At 43.8% G+C, this 14,678-nt stretch overlaps 1 protein-coding gene across 22 annotated transcripts in view; it reads left to right on the top strand.

Annotated features, from left to right (window-relative positions):
- Positions 1–7,055: 7,055 nt before the first annotated feature.
- The window catches only part of LOC123381008, a 789,636-nt gene continuing 782,013 nt past the window's right edge, over positions 7,056–14,678 (top strand). For 10 of the 22 annotated variants that reach the window (XM_045041010.1, XR_006587504.1, XR_006587493.1 and 7 more), the window contains exon 1: positions 7,056–7,750. In XM_045041010.1, the coding sequence (XP_044896945.1) occupies positions 7,726–7,750 (25 nt within the window). In that variant the 5' untranslated portion in view covers positions 7,056–7,725. The remainder of the gene's footprint in view (positions 7,751–14,678) is intronic. The other 12 variants (XR_006587501.1, XR_006587496.1, XR_006587500.1 and 9 more) reach the window with 4 other exon arrangements.

The raw sequence follows: 14,678 nt of genomic DNA, 5'->3' as shown, positions 1-14,678 counted from the left end.
ACTCCTTGATTCAGTCTCCATTACAACAGGTGAATCTGCATTAACAGGTACTATATTATTGCTCCCAATTTCAGGCAAGGATGCTAAAACTTTGAGAAGAGAAGATGAGGGACTTTCCTAAGATGACACAGTGGCAGCTGTGTCAGGTGACCAGATGCCTGGGCTCTGCCTTGCCATGCTCTCCACTCCACTGGCTTCTAATTTTGTGAACACAGTGTGAGCACAAATATGCCATACTCTTTATTTAATTTCCGCTTCTAGTTTCTAATCATGTTTAGTATTTGATTAAGACACTTAATATAAGAACAGGGAAGTGGACAACAGGATCATTTACAGATTTGAAAAATGTGCCCATAGACAAGGAGGTGAGCATATTCCATGTTAGTACTGAGTCAGCACAAAACTAAGTGAAGGCATTCAATTAAAAAAATTTTTTTAACATTTATTTATTTTTGAGACAGAGAGAGACAGAGCATGAACGGGGGAGGGTCAGAGAGAGAGGGAGAGACAGAATCCGAAACAGGCTCCAGGCTCTGAGCTGTCAGCACAGAGCCTGACGCGGGGCTCAAACCCACGGACCGCAAGATCATGACCTGAGCCGAAGTCGGCCGCTCAACCGACTGAGCCATCCAGGTGCCCCTCAATTTTTAAACTTAAGAATGTTTGTCTAACACTAAATCTCTTTAGATGTGGCTATTATTTATTGTAGATATTCCTTCCTTACAAATTAAAGGGAACACCGCGATGACTTATTATTGCAGTGTGCTGGCCACATTGGGCTAAAGTCAAGAAGGGAGACAACAATAAGGATGTGAGAGGAATTTGAGGCCTCTGGCACCTATAGCTACAGCAACCATTAAACATAACCTGACTCCTACGCAGTGACCATAAATCTTCACACTAACAGCCTACTTACCTCTGTTCTTAGGATCTGATACAGCAAGTCTAGCTTTCAACAGAAAATTACAAGGCTTACTGAAAGTCAAAACAAAACACATACACTGAAGAGAAAATGCCATTCTCAGAACCAGACTCAAATATGATACAAATTTTGGAGTTACAGACATGGAATTTAAAAAAAAATTTTTTTTTAACGTTTATTTATTTTTGAGACAGAGAGAAGCAGAGCATGAATGGGGGAGGGTCAGAGAGAAGGAGACACAGAATCTGAAACAGGCTCCAGGCTCTGAGCTGTCAGCCCAGAGCCCGATGCGGGGCTTGAACTCATGGACCGCGAGATCATGACCTGCGCCGAAGTCGGATGCTTAACTGACTGAGCCACCCAGGCACCCCAAGACATGGAATTTAAAGTAGTTATGATTACTATGCTAAGCGCTCCAATATAAAAAGTGGACAACATTCAAGAACAGAGAAGTAATGTAAGCAGAGGGTTGGAAACTCTAAGAAAGAATTAAAAGGAAATGCTAGAAAACCAAAAGCACTGTAATAGAGAGGAGGAATGCCTCTGACAGGCTCATTGGCAGGCTAGAAATAGCCAAAGGAAGAATCAATGGGCTTAAACATGGGTCAATAGCAACTTCCCCAACTGAAATGCAGAGAAAAAGTACGAAAACAAAACACAACAAAACAAAAAACCCAAACAGAACGGAACACTGAAGAACTAAGGGACAATTTCAAAAGGTTGAATGCAGGCAAAATTGGAATATCAGAAGGAAAGAAAGAGAATGGAACAGAATAAATATTTGAGGTACTAATGGCTGATAAGATTCCATTTAATGTTCCAAAATAAAAGACTCCAAACCACAGATCCTGGAACAGAGAACATCAAGCAGGTAAATGAGCAACTTCCTCCGGACCCCAAACAAAAAAAAACCTTCCCCAAACAACAACAACAACAACAACAACAACAAAAAACAAAACAACTTTCATCTAGGCATATCTTAAGTTCTAGACAAAAAAAAAAAAAAAGACAATAAGAAAATCTTGAAAGAAACTAGTGAGTGGGCAGTGATTGTGGGAAACCATAAACCTCCAGAGAGATAAGGATAAGAATTTTGCTACATTCCTAATCAGAAACTATTCAAGTAAGAAAAGGATGGAATGAAATACTTAAAGTGTTGATCAAAACACCCTCCCACTAAGAATTCTATATCCAGTAAAATGTTACTTCATAAGTGAAGAAGAAATCCTTTTTCAGGATAGCAAAAATTGAGGAAACTCATCACTACCATGCCTGTCCTTCAAGAAATGTTAAAATGTGTTCATTAGGCAGAAGAAAAATGATATAGTTCAAAATCTTGGAGCTACATAAAGAAAGGAATAGGATTGGCAAAAGAATAAAAAATATGAAAGAAAATAATTTATTTTCTTATTCTTGATCGATCTAAAAGATATCTGAGGCAATAATAATGATCAGGTGATTATTTGCATATGGATAATTGAAATGAATGACAGCAATGTCTCAAGGGACAGAAGAGAAAAACTGGGAACACTGTGTTATCAGGTGCCTGTGCTACGCATGAAGAGGTATGGTGTTGTTTCAGCATAGATTTAGATTAGTTAAATATATGTATTGTGTATTCTTGGGCAATCACTAAATGCTTTTCTTAAAGCATATAACTGATACACTGAGAAGATAAAATTGAGTGACCTGAAACACCAATTAGAACCAGAGAAGGAAGGAAAAGAGGGACCAAAAAAGAAACAAAGAACAAATGCAACAATAGATAACAGTTACAAACATGGTGGAAATTAATCCAAATATACCAATGGTCACTTGAAAATTAGTCGGTCTCACCTCATGAAGATAAAAAGCTTCTGCACAGCAAAGGAAACAATCAACAAAACTAAAAGGCAACCAACGGAATGGGAAAAGATATTTGCAAATGACATATCAGATAAAGGGCTAGTATCCAAAATCTATAAAGAGCTCACCAAACTCCACAACCGAAAAACAAATAATCCAGTGAAGAAATGGGCAGAAAACATGAATAGACACTTCTCTAAAGAAGACATTCAGATGGCCAACAGGCACATGAAAAGATGCTCACTGTCGTTCCTCATCAGGGAAATACAAATCAAAACCACACTCAGATATCACCTCACGCCAGTCAGAGTGGCTAAAATGAACAAATCAGGAGACTATAGATGCTGGAGAGGATGTGGAGAAACAGGAACCTTCTTGCACTGTTGGGAATGCAAACTGGTGCAGCCACTCTGGAAAACAGTGTGGAGGTTCCTCAAAAAATTAAAAATAGACCTACCGTATAATCCAGCAATAGCACTGCTAGGAATTTACCCAAGGGATACAGGAGTACTGATGCATAGGGGCACTTGTACCCCAATGTTTATAGCAGCACTCTCAACAATAGCCAAATTATGGAAAGAGCCTAAATGTCCATCAACTGACAAATGGATAAAGAAATTGTGGTTTATATACACAATGGAATACTACCTGGCAATGAGAAAGAGTGAAATATGGCCATTTACAGCAATGTGGATGGAACTGGAGAGTGTTATGCTAAGTGAAATAAGTCATACAGAGAAGGACAGATTCCATATGTTTTCACTCCTATGTGGATCCTGAGAAACTTAACAGAAGACCATGGGGGAGGGGAAGGAAAAAAAATGGTTAGAGAGGGAGGGAGCCAAAACGTTAGAGACTTCTAAAAACTGAGAATAAGCTGAGGGTTGATGGGGGTGGGAGGGAGGGGAGGGTGGGCGATGGGTATTGAGGAGGGCACCTTTTGGGATGAGCACTGGGTGTTGTATGGAAACCAACTTGACAATAAATTTCATAATAATAATAATAAAATAAATTTAGTTGGTCTCAGTATACCAATCAAAAGACAGAGATTGTTGGAGTGGAGTGTATTAGAAAACAAATGATCTAACAGTATGTTGTCTATAAGTGATCCACACACACAAAAATCTGTAAACACAAAGCTCCACTTAAAAGATTGGAGGAGTGCCTTGGTGGCTCAGTTGGTTAAACGTCGACTTCAGCTCATGTCATGATTTCACAGTTCAGGCTTTGTGCTGACAGCTCAGAGCCTGGAGCCTGCTTCAGATTCTGTGTCTCCCTCTCTCTCTGCCCCTCCCCTGTTCATGCTCTGTCTCTCTCTGTCTCTCAAGAATGAATAAATATTTAAAAAAATTTAAAAAAGATAAAAGGATGGAGATTAATATTGAAAGGCTCTTGTGAATATGTTTGCAGGGAAGCATGTGTAGGGAGGTCTGGACTGTATTTAAAAGTTTTTTCGGGGTTGGGGGTGGGCAGGGATCCAGGGGTAATTTATCCTCACACTGATGATTGAAAGGCATCTTTCCCTTCGGCAGGAGGCTTTTTGGTCCTGGGGTTTCTAGGGTAGATGCTCTCAAGGTGTGGGACCTGAGCCAGCAGCATCACCATCACTTAGGAACCTGTTAGAGATGCAGAGTCTTGAGCTCCAACCCAGATCTGCTAAAACAGAGCTCTGGGGGTGGGGCCCAGTAATCTGTGTTCAACAAGCCCTCCAGGGTTTTTTGATGTTCATTCAAGTTTGAGAACCTCTGCTGTGGCACCTGTTTATATTAGTTTGGTCATGGATCACTATCTGGGCATCATCAAGAACAGGTACTCATTCTCAGACATATGCTTTCTTGTACTGATGACTGTATAGGGATAAATTTATTTTTCTAGCCAAACTGTAACCTCCTGAAGGCCAGGGTGTGTCACATTTATCTGTAAATACTTTATGCCTTGCTCCTGAAGGGTTGGTCCAAGACCAGAAGCATAAGCATCACCTGGAAGCTTGTTAACAAGGTAGACTCTTGAGCCCTATCCTAGATCTACTGAATCTGTATTTAAAAGCAAACAAACAAACAAACAAACATTTTTTTTAATGTTTACTTGTTTTTTGAGAGAGAGCAGTGGTGGGGGTGGTGCAGAGAGAGAGGGAGACACAACCCGAAGCAGGCTCCAGGCTCTGAGATTTCAGCACAGAGCCTGACATGAGGCTTGGACCCTGAACCGTGAGATGCTCTGAGGTGCCCTGAATCTGCAATTTAACACCATTCCCTGAGAATGTTAAGTGAAAATTCGTTGAGCAATTGCGTAGAGAAAGTGCTTGTTAAGGAAAACATGTATTACAAATTGAGTAAAGAAAATAAAAACCACCATTTTTGTATTTTTATCAAGGGGGTCCTAGACTGAGATTTAGGACTACCTGGTTATATCTGGTGGGAATATGGTGCCTCCTGGAAAGAAAGATACCTAAAGGAAGAAGCAACCACGAAGATGTCCTGAACCATCCAGAGCCATGGGGATGTGGTTGAATGTGGACTTAGAAGCATTTGCTATTTCAGTTCTTGTCCTTGTTCTTACTCCTTTAGGTTTCACAGAAGAGGGGAATCCCTTGGAAAATAGCTGTGCCTTACATAAAACCTGACAAGGCTTGCTTTTTTTTTTTTTAATTTTTTTTTCAACGTTTATTTATTTTTGGGACAGAGAGAGACAGAGCATGAACAGGGGAGGGGCAGAGAGAGAGGGAGACACAGAATCGGAAACAGGCTTCAGGCTCTGAGCCATCAGCCCAGAGCCTGATGCGGGGCTCGAACTCACGGACCGCGAGATCGTGACCTGGCTGAAGTCGGACGCTTAACCGACTGCGCCACCCAGGCGCCCCAAGGCTTGCTTTTTTTTAATTTTAATTTTTTATTTTTTAAAGTTTACATCCAAATTAGTTAGCATATAGTGCAACGCTGATTTCAGGAGTGACAAGGCTTGTTTCTCTAAGATTTAGGGCATGAGCTACACAGCTTTGACACTCCTGCAACAGAGCAGATAATAAAGGGAGAGGGACCACTGTGCAGCATTGAACTCCTGGGGTTCCAGGAGTTCAGCTGTAATGGGAAAGGGGACATCTGGCAGGAGACAGAGGGACAGCAGCAGCACTCACACGGGGTGGACATGTCCATAAATACACCTGAGATATACCTGGGAACTCGAAGAAATACTTAAAGCACCCTGTAGGGGCGTGGCCCACAGAAAAATGAGTTATTTCTGCTGATGTCACCCCATTGGCTCCCACAGGCTGTGCAGGGCTGGCTAAAGTCACACTAACTCTCAAGAACAGTTTTCTGTTTTCTCTCATTCAGATCGTTCCTTCAAGAAACGATGGTTCCTTGCCTGCAGAAACATCCAGAACTCCTGTAAGAAAAAGCCTAGGGAGCAATATTATGTGCGATAGTTCCTTTGCCCTGTGCGGGATTTTCTTTATTTTGGGAAATATAAATTTCATTAATATCTCCTTGCAATGGATGATGTGGGCCAGCATATTTGTGAGATTCTTTGTACCACTTAGGCCTTATCCTCTTTGAATAATAGAGTCTGAAATTGGTTGAGCTGCAAACTACCCACGTTTCTCAGCTTTTATCTCACACTTTACGAGTTTCCCCCTAAGAACACTGTATTTGCTTTCTAGGACTTTGGTTGTGTGCTTTATTTCCTCCACGGAAAGACCCAGGTAAAGTTTAAATTACAGTTAATTGATAGAGGCCAAGAAGGAAGATAGAAAAATTTAATTAGTTTCCCTGCAAAGTAATGTGTATTAATCTGACTTTCCACACTAGAGACTAACATATCTTAACTTAAGGTGCACATGAAGTGTTCTGTTTAAATATACAGGGTCTGAGTCATTCTCCCAGCTTATTTTCTGTCTAGACAGTGAAGAGACTCAAATCCCTTTTAAATTATAAAATTGTTCTGTGATTAGATATCATGGTTGTCTCCTGAGGCATTCATGGAACATCATAAATAGTTAACACCTGTTAACACTTGATTATTTAGGAGGCTTGAAGCAGATGCTGTTGGTGTTTCATGGGCCATGCCCTCAGCTTACCTCTGCGTTCAGCTGCCGTGTGTTGGGAGCTCTCGGGCGACCACCTCCCACCTCCAGCACCCAAGATTTTCGGCTTTCTGTTTTAGGTGCTTCTCCAAAGTTCAAGGAGCTTGCTCAGTACACAGGCTCAGGCCTGTGGGAAGTGGGAGGGAGTTAGTGTCCCCCCAATAACCAACAACCACCGGGGCGGGAGTTAGTTGATGGATAGATGGCCCAACCCAACACGGGGTGTGGAGCTTCTAGGGGTGAGTGAGGGGGTCGGAAAGCTGGGGTTCCTTCTTGAACTTTTGAGGAAAAGTGATTTTTTTTAAAATTTAAACATGTTAGACTTTTAGCTCAAATAGAAAAAGAAATGAGAAATTTTCTGTTCACGGGGGCTTCCTTGAATTTCATGGCCTGGGTGGGTTAGCCTTGATCCTGTTTACCCGTTTCTGTCTCTACTGGAGGAAAATTCCAGAAGCCAGAATTAGTAGTATTCAATTTAGCACATCCCCTGGTGCTGGGAAATGCCAGATCTTGTGCCCTTCTGTTCTTTAGAGGGCTTAAAAAGCCCTACTATGAAACGTGCATGGGGGGTGTGTGTGTGTGTGGAAGGGTTTGTGGTTGTGGCAAATAACTAGAAAATACTGTTGCAGGAGGAGGTCACGGAGAGGACATGACCCTGGGTTTACTTGCCAGCTGCCTGGGGCAATCAGACCCCCTCAGGGGCTTCCCACCCCCTCCCCTGTGCTTGGCACGTACTTTCCGCTCGCCTTCCCAGCTGCAACCTGTTTCAAGTGCACAGCCTTGAGACCACCTGGATGGGACACGTGACTGAACCCACGCGAGACTTCTATAAAGACCGTAAGGTTGGGGCTGGTAGATATGGAGGTCTGTTTCGCTCATGGGCGCAGGGAAGAGCTTGGTCGGTAAGTTTACCTTGTTGTTAAACCTGCCACTTATTCATCTGGAGTGGTCTCTTTCTTGGATCTTTCCTCGTTCTCCGCGTCCCTGGCTGGGCTAGTTTCAGGTTTCTGCAAGTCTGGTTGGTAAGTTATCCTTGCTGTTAAATCTGTCACTTACCTACGTGGAGTGGCTTTTTTTTTTTTTTTTTGGATTTCTCCTCGCTTTCTGTGTTCTCGCGCCAGTTTCAGGTTTCCTTAGGGGAGCTCCCAGAGCTGTGACCTAGCAATTGGTGAGCTACCCGGAGACTAAAAAAATCGGCATTGGCAGAGAGGCAGCCATGGGGAGAATACCAGGTAGGTGCCGCGTCTCTCTGGGGGGAGGGGTGGCCTGTACCCCCGGTGCTTGCGGACCGTTGTGTGAACAGAGGGACGCTCTGTTGAGCTGGGTAAAGTACCCGGTGGAGAAAGGAAGCACGTGGTGCACGGAGGGCTAGTGTTTCCTGTGGGTAGCTTAGCCGCTGATGGCCAACTAGGGGTTGAAGCTTGAGTTAGAAAGTTGGAAGAGCAGAGATTTAAAGAAGGACGAGTAGGTGTTCACTATGTGGCTGGTATCAAGACTGGCAGGCTAGGTAGGAGAGCAGGATGAGTTGGAAAGCTTAGCATAAGGGCCTACAGAACTAGGAGGGTGCAGGCCTTCTGGGTTAAGGTCTGGAGCAGTTTGTGGCAAAGTTGCTTTCTTTGGCCTCTTCACTTTGTGTGTTTGGAACCAGTTTCAAATTTCACCTGAGGAAGTCCTGGAGTTACCTGTGAATCAATAGGTGCGGAGAGGAGATTGAACAAAAAGGATTATGGAGCTCTTCAGGTGTAGGGATCTTGCCTTATGGTTTCCTTTTGAATTTGATGTTTATACTAAATGTTTGTCATGTATACTTTTGCAGCCTCGAAAGGGAAGGTGGAGAAGGGAAGGCAGAGTCCATAATCTAATGCTCATTTGTAATCAACTTAAAATCTCTTTCGGGAAGAGAACAGTTTACTGTTCTGCTTTGGTTGGTAATGTTCAATAACGAACGTCTCACCTATGTTATGCAGGGGCTGCTGGGAGGTCTGTGATGAGGAGTCTGAGGTCATAAGCAGGTGTAACGGGAAGGTAATTAGTGTGACCCTATCAAACTAGTCCTGGGTTTAGGAGGGGAGAACAGCTGTGGTTGTAAAACCTCTTTGCCATCCTTGAGCCAATTTCATGGTAACTAGTCGTACTCCTCAGCTGAGAGAACTCCACGAAGTCTTGTGGAGTTATAAATTTATCAGATCTCACTGTTCAGGTTCTTGGTTGCAAACCAAGGGAATTAAGCAGAAAACAAAAATATTGTAGGATATCAGGTAGTTGACCGAGTCTCTAGGAAGACTGGAGAACCCAGCTCAGAAAATGAGCAGTAACCAAGATAAGCTGGGCATGGCCCTAGGCAGGGGATCCCTGGTGTCACTGGTTGTTGTATGGACCCCCCAACTGCTTCGGGACTTTCTTTGCAACACTCTCAGACTTGTGGAAAGTTTAACTTGTTAAAAATTTCAAGCCTACACAATAAAGCATGATGAATCTCCATGAATCAATTCCCACATTCCCTATTATAGTTCTGCTAACTTTATTTAATCTGTCTTCCATTTAACTTTTTTTGGAGTACTTTGAAGCAATTTTAGACCTCACAACAAGTCACTTACAAATACTTCCTATCTTTTTTTTCTACCAGATGACTTAAAAAAAAAAAAAAACAACCCACAATACTACCCTAACTTGAGATGCTGTCTTTCCTATAAATTCGTGTAGGATTCTGCTCCCTGGTAAATCTTTTCTATTTAAGTTTCATCATCCTATGCCTACACCCTTGCAGCCTCATAGCTGGGGAGGGAATGTTCATCCTTTTAGTATCCATGATAGAAAATTAAGCCATTCCCTACACCCACTCCCCCCACTTCCCCCAGGCCCCAACTGTCCTGGAATTACTTTTTTTTTTTTAATTTTTTTTTTCAACGTTTATTTATTTTTGGGACAGAGAGAGACAGAGCATGAACGGGGGAGGGGCAGAGAGAGAGGGAGACACAGAATCAGAAACAGGCTCCAGGCTCTGAGCCATCAGCCCAGAGCTTGACGCGGGGCTCGAACTCATGGACCGCGAGATCGTGACCTGGCTGAAGTCGGACGCTTAACCGACTGCGCCACCCAGGCGCCCCTCCTGGAATTACTTTTTAACAAGAAGGGTGTATACATTCTGGGCAGACAAAATGGTAGATAAAGCATACTAGAGATCCGAACATGCTCACACGGCCATCAGATGAGTAGCCACTTGTCAAAATTGCAATTTAAATTTCCCAATTGCCTTTGACTTCCAGCCTAGCGTTCTTTTATAACTCTATAAAAACACTTTGATTGTCATTAAGCTTTGATTTAAAGCGATATGGTTTCCACCTGGATGGAAGGCTATTTTCTTCTTGGGAGGTTTATTAGCAGTAACATATGTAAATCTATGCAACTTTCTTTTGATACGTTCTCTTGGGAAAAATTACACCAAGAAATTATTAATGTACATGAAAACAACAGTTAAAATTCCCAGAGGATAATCGAAGCATTGAATATCTTTACATATTTTAAGGCATTGGCCAATATTACTGGAGGGTGGCAAGGTTGGAAAGAATGTTAAAATTTCCTTGTTGATAAACTTGGTCAGTGAATGTTCTTATGCCAGGAGAATTAAGGTTGTTTGTGGTAGTAAGATGTAGGCTCTTGGCTTGATCTGGTAGGATCCTTAATGCAAATCTTAGTCTTCGAGAAATAGGATGCATAACTTGTCATAAACCAAATGTTCACTTTATTTGTGCTTCCTGTGGTCTCACTGTTTTTAATCCTCCTGACTGAGAGATCATGAGTGATCACAATTATATTTTTTTAAATTTGAGAGCATGTGAGCAAGCGAGGGAGGGGCAGAGAAAGAGCTCGGGAGAGTGAGGATCCCATGTAGGTTCCACATTGTTAGTGTGGAGCCTGATGAGGGCCTCTAACTCCACCCAGGTGTTCTCTACAATCTAACTTCTAACCTTTGCCATCACTGGGGATCAGAGTTTGTAAAACTCAACAAGTATCTATTGATCTACTCATCACAGAGGTGGAGTGCATAGTAAGGTACTTGGCCCTCCAAGGGATCAGGGGAGATTAGAAGAACACTTTTATAAGATGAAGGTATCAGAAAGGAGATGAAATCTAAAAAGCCCTCCATGTTTAGAGAGGGGAAAGAATCTTGCTTGGAGAGATCTAGGAAGCCTTTCTGGTGTATGTGGCATCTGAGCCGGAGTTTTAATACTAGTTCAAGGGCATTTCACATGGAAACTCAAGTACAGGCAGGCACTAGGAGTTGCCCAGCTTAATCGGTTTGTGTGTGTATGTGTATGTAAGCAAGTGTAAAAAAACATTGTCCTGCAATTAGATTGACTGAAAACCAGGCCTTTGAGTTCATTAGCAAAGGCTAGAAGCAGAAGTTTCAAAACTTAGTACTTATTTCTCCAGGTAGTTTTTGTTACTACCACGAGATCTAGTGCAAGGGCACTGCCCTAGCTGGCCCAAGGACTGGGCAGAAACAATGGGCCCACAGCCTAGGGAGAGGTGCCCCTGGGGACAACTGCTCCCTGGCTCTCTGAGCAGGCCTCTGACACGTTTCTCCTGGTCTTCCATAGATACCTTTCTGGTGGTGGTGTTTTGGCCTGCTGCTCACCAGCCGAGGAAGGCTTTAAACCAGAACAGAGTTCCAGTCCTTTGCATTTGGATCTTGCTTGTGGATTTGTGCTAAAATCTGCAGGAGCAGGGTCCAGCACTCCATGTGTGAATGCTTTCCATGCTGTGTGAAGGAGCTGGCCATGTCCCTGGGTTTGGATATTGGCTTCAGTGTGTAGAAATCTGATCTCTGGCGAGTTACCATTTCCCCACCTGTAAAATGGTGGTAGCTGCCCTGCTCTTACAGGGTTGTGTGAAATAAGTTACTAGGTATAAAGAGCTTGTAGTGGGGTTATGGAGTGCTAACTACCACTGCCGTGCCAGGGTGTGTGTGTGTGTGTGTGTGTGTGTGTGTGTGTGTGTGGGTGGGGGGGGGTTGAGTTGGGGAGGGGTGCTGGGATGCTTTATGTGCAGCCTTGAGAATGAGGCCAGGAGTCTACAGCAAGAGCCCTGCATGCTGGCACACCTGGGCTTGCCCTGGATAAGAGTCTTCCTTTCTGAGCTCGAAATTATTTCAAGGGGCCAGGGGCTAACTTCACTCCCCTTCTAGCTGCTGCTGCTGGGGGAGCTGGGTCCTCCTCCTGTAGTTCCTGAAGGCCAGCCTAGAAGAGGTCTTGGTGTGGCCCCGATGTGACTGTAGCTGCACTAGCCTGTCGTACAATGAAATGACATGTGACCATCAGTGAGCAGCTCCTGTAGATTGCAGGTGGGACATATAAAGGCCACTAAGGATTGCTTCCTGTGCCGGGAAGCTTCCATTCTAAGGCAATTCACACAACAGAGGATTACAGGGTACAAACGCATGCAAAGGGAGATATAGTTGTCAAGCTTAAAAGACCAGGACTGGGTAAAGGAGTAGGAAGTGAAAATTCAGGCAACTATAAATCTTTGAGCCATTTCTCTGCATTTTGAATGCATTGCCTTAGTCCATACAAAGCCTTACATTGCTGTTCTGAACAAGTTTTTCAGAGCAGAAAACCTAAAAGGAAGATTACCTCAGAGAAAACCAGTGCCCTGGAACATAAGGGCTGCAGCTCACTGGGCCAGACCATGCTTGACTGGAGGCATTGACCTCCACCGTGCCTCTGGGCTGAATCTGCGTGTCCCTAGAGGAAGCCAGCCCCAGGGTTCAGGGGACACGTGAGAATGGGAGCAAGGGTGTGGGACCTTGTCTGAGGGGAGCCTTTAGTGCCCTTACACTCAAGGGCATATTTCCCCTCCCAGGGCAGGGGGAAGGGCCCTATCACTTCTGTCTTGGGTGAGCTCAAGGCTTTGCTCCTGGTTCTTCCTCTCTTCCCTGGGAGCTCTTCCCTGCGGATGGCTTCAGAGGGGCATCTCTATATGGAAGGTGGACTCCCAACAGTGGAAGGAATGTCGGCTTCTGAATATGCCTTAGAGACCATACTGTCCAGTGGTTGCTGTCTTTTTTTTTTTTTTTTTTTTTTTTCTGGAGAATAACCAAATTTAGAAAAGTGCTACTCCTTATTTTACCTTCTTGTAAGGGTATTCCTAGGTAAGGCCTATCCATTACTAGCCTAAGAGGCTCTGGTTTGACCCAGCCCTTTTCTAGAAGAAAAATGGAGTTCTGGAGATGGGGAGCCATTTACCTGCAGGACCTCAGCTCCACCTGTAAGTGGCAGGGATGAGACGGGGGACCCAGGTGCTCCTGGTTCTCTATTTCGGTGTCCTTTCCACTAAACACAGCAATGTGCTCAGATTCTGTAAGTTGTTTACATACTGTAGTTGCCTTAATCTCTTCCTTTCTCTTTAGCCCCAAAGATGATGGGGCTTCTGTACAAGCTGACCTCCCTTGGGATGTGGGTATCCTACAAGGGAAGTGGAAGCCTCTAGCAGTCTTTTCTTGAGATTTCTGAATGTCTCCAGTGATCTTTTTTTTTTCTTTTTTTTGAAGAGAGAAGCTTAATAGGGTGGAGGATCTTTCCCTTCATCAGGAAAATGCCAACAGCTCACAGAATCCTTCTTAGCCTTTCTGACGTTTCCCAGAGAACTTGCAAGTCCTTCACCGTGATTTGGAAATAATGAAGGACCTTACACCTTTTGTAGTAATACGATTTCCCAAATGTGTTATACTTGTCAATGGTATAGGAGATGATTTTTAAGTAGTAGAAAGATCCGACCTTTTTATTAGGTATAAATAGGTATTTAATATATGCAATAACATGAGCATGAAAAAACTAACATTACTTAATGGACCTAAATATAAAAGCAAGGTGACTTGAAGAGAAATGTTAATATAAGTAACCAGATTTGTCAAACTGGAACAGTGATTCCCCAGTGTTACACAAGTGCAGTTCAGGGGCCCACCCTTCATCAAGGCCACATGTAATGGGTATAAATTGAACCATTAAAACTGTCCTCAAAACCTGAGTACAACAGCAGAGCCCACAGTTCATAACTGAAGGAGTTTTTCGTTTCCATGAATAGGGGAGAATTTGGTCCTTGGTCTTTCACAAACAGTAAACATGATCCAGGGGCTTTTCCCGGGTAGATTCAAGATTCTTCATCCCCCTATGGTACCCAGCTGTGGCTTTCCCCCTGCTAGCCATCTGCCCGCCCCCCCCCCCCCCTCCCAGGAGGCCCCTTTGGTGTTTGATTATGAGTGAGCAAGTTTCTTCTGGACCTCTAATATTTCCCTGCCAGGGCCTTAACTACACCGCTCACCCCGGTGGGTGACCTCACTCGGTCTGGCCTGTGATGCAGGTAGGAGGTGCAACTTGGCAGCATAGACTGTGTGCACGGTTTCCCTTCCCCCTGTGTGTACTCCATGCCCCCCACCCTGTGCCACGGGTATTCACATGCAGAGTAAGTACAGGTTCTTTGCTTTTCCAGGATCCTTAGAGCATTATGGAGTTCTTCTAAGCCAATGAAATCTGTTGGACCCCAGGGGGTCTGGGCTTGGCTGTGCCTCTCCGCTGTTCTGTCTCTTCTACGCTGTTGGTACTAGATGCACTTGTGGGGGTTGTCGCTCAGCGAAGCCCCTTCTAGTCTCACAACACCAGTCTCTGCTAATGGATGGGAGGTGGATGCAGAGGCTCCTTTTCATACTCCCTTGTGTTTTCTCTCCATTCCTGTTTTTTTTTTTTTTTTTCTCTTCCCATTTAGATCTAGCCTGGATCCCTAGGTCATCTCATCCAGTCTCATGGTGGCGAGGGTGGTGGGGAGATCAGCAAT

This window comes from Felis catus, chromosome D2 (genome assembly GCF_018350175.1).
Source record: "Felis catus isolate Fca126 chromosome D2, F.catus_Fca126_mat1.0, whole genome shotgun sequence".
Lineage (NCBI taxonomy): Eukaryota > Metazoa > Chordata > Mammalia > Carnivora > Felidae > Felis > Felis catus.
This window is presented reverse-complemented; position numbering and strand designations above follow the sequence as displayed.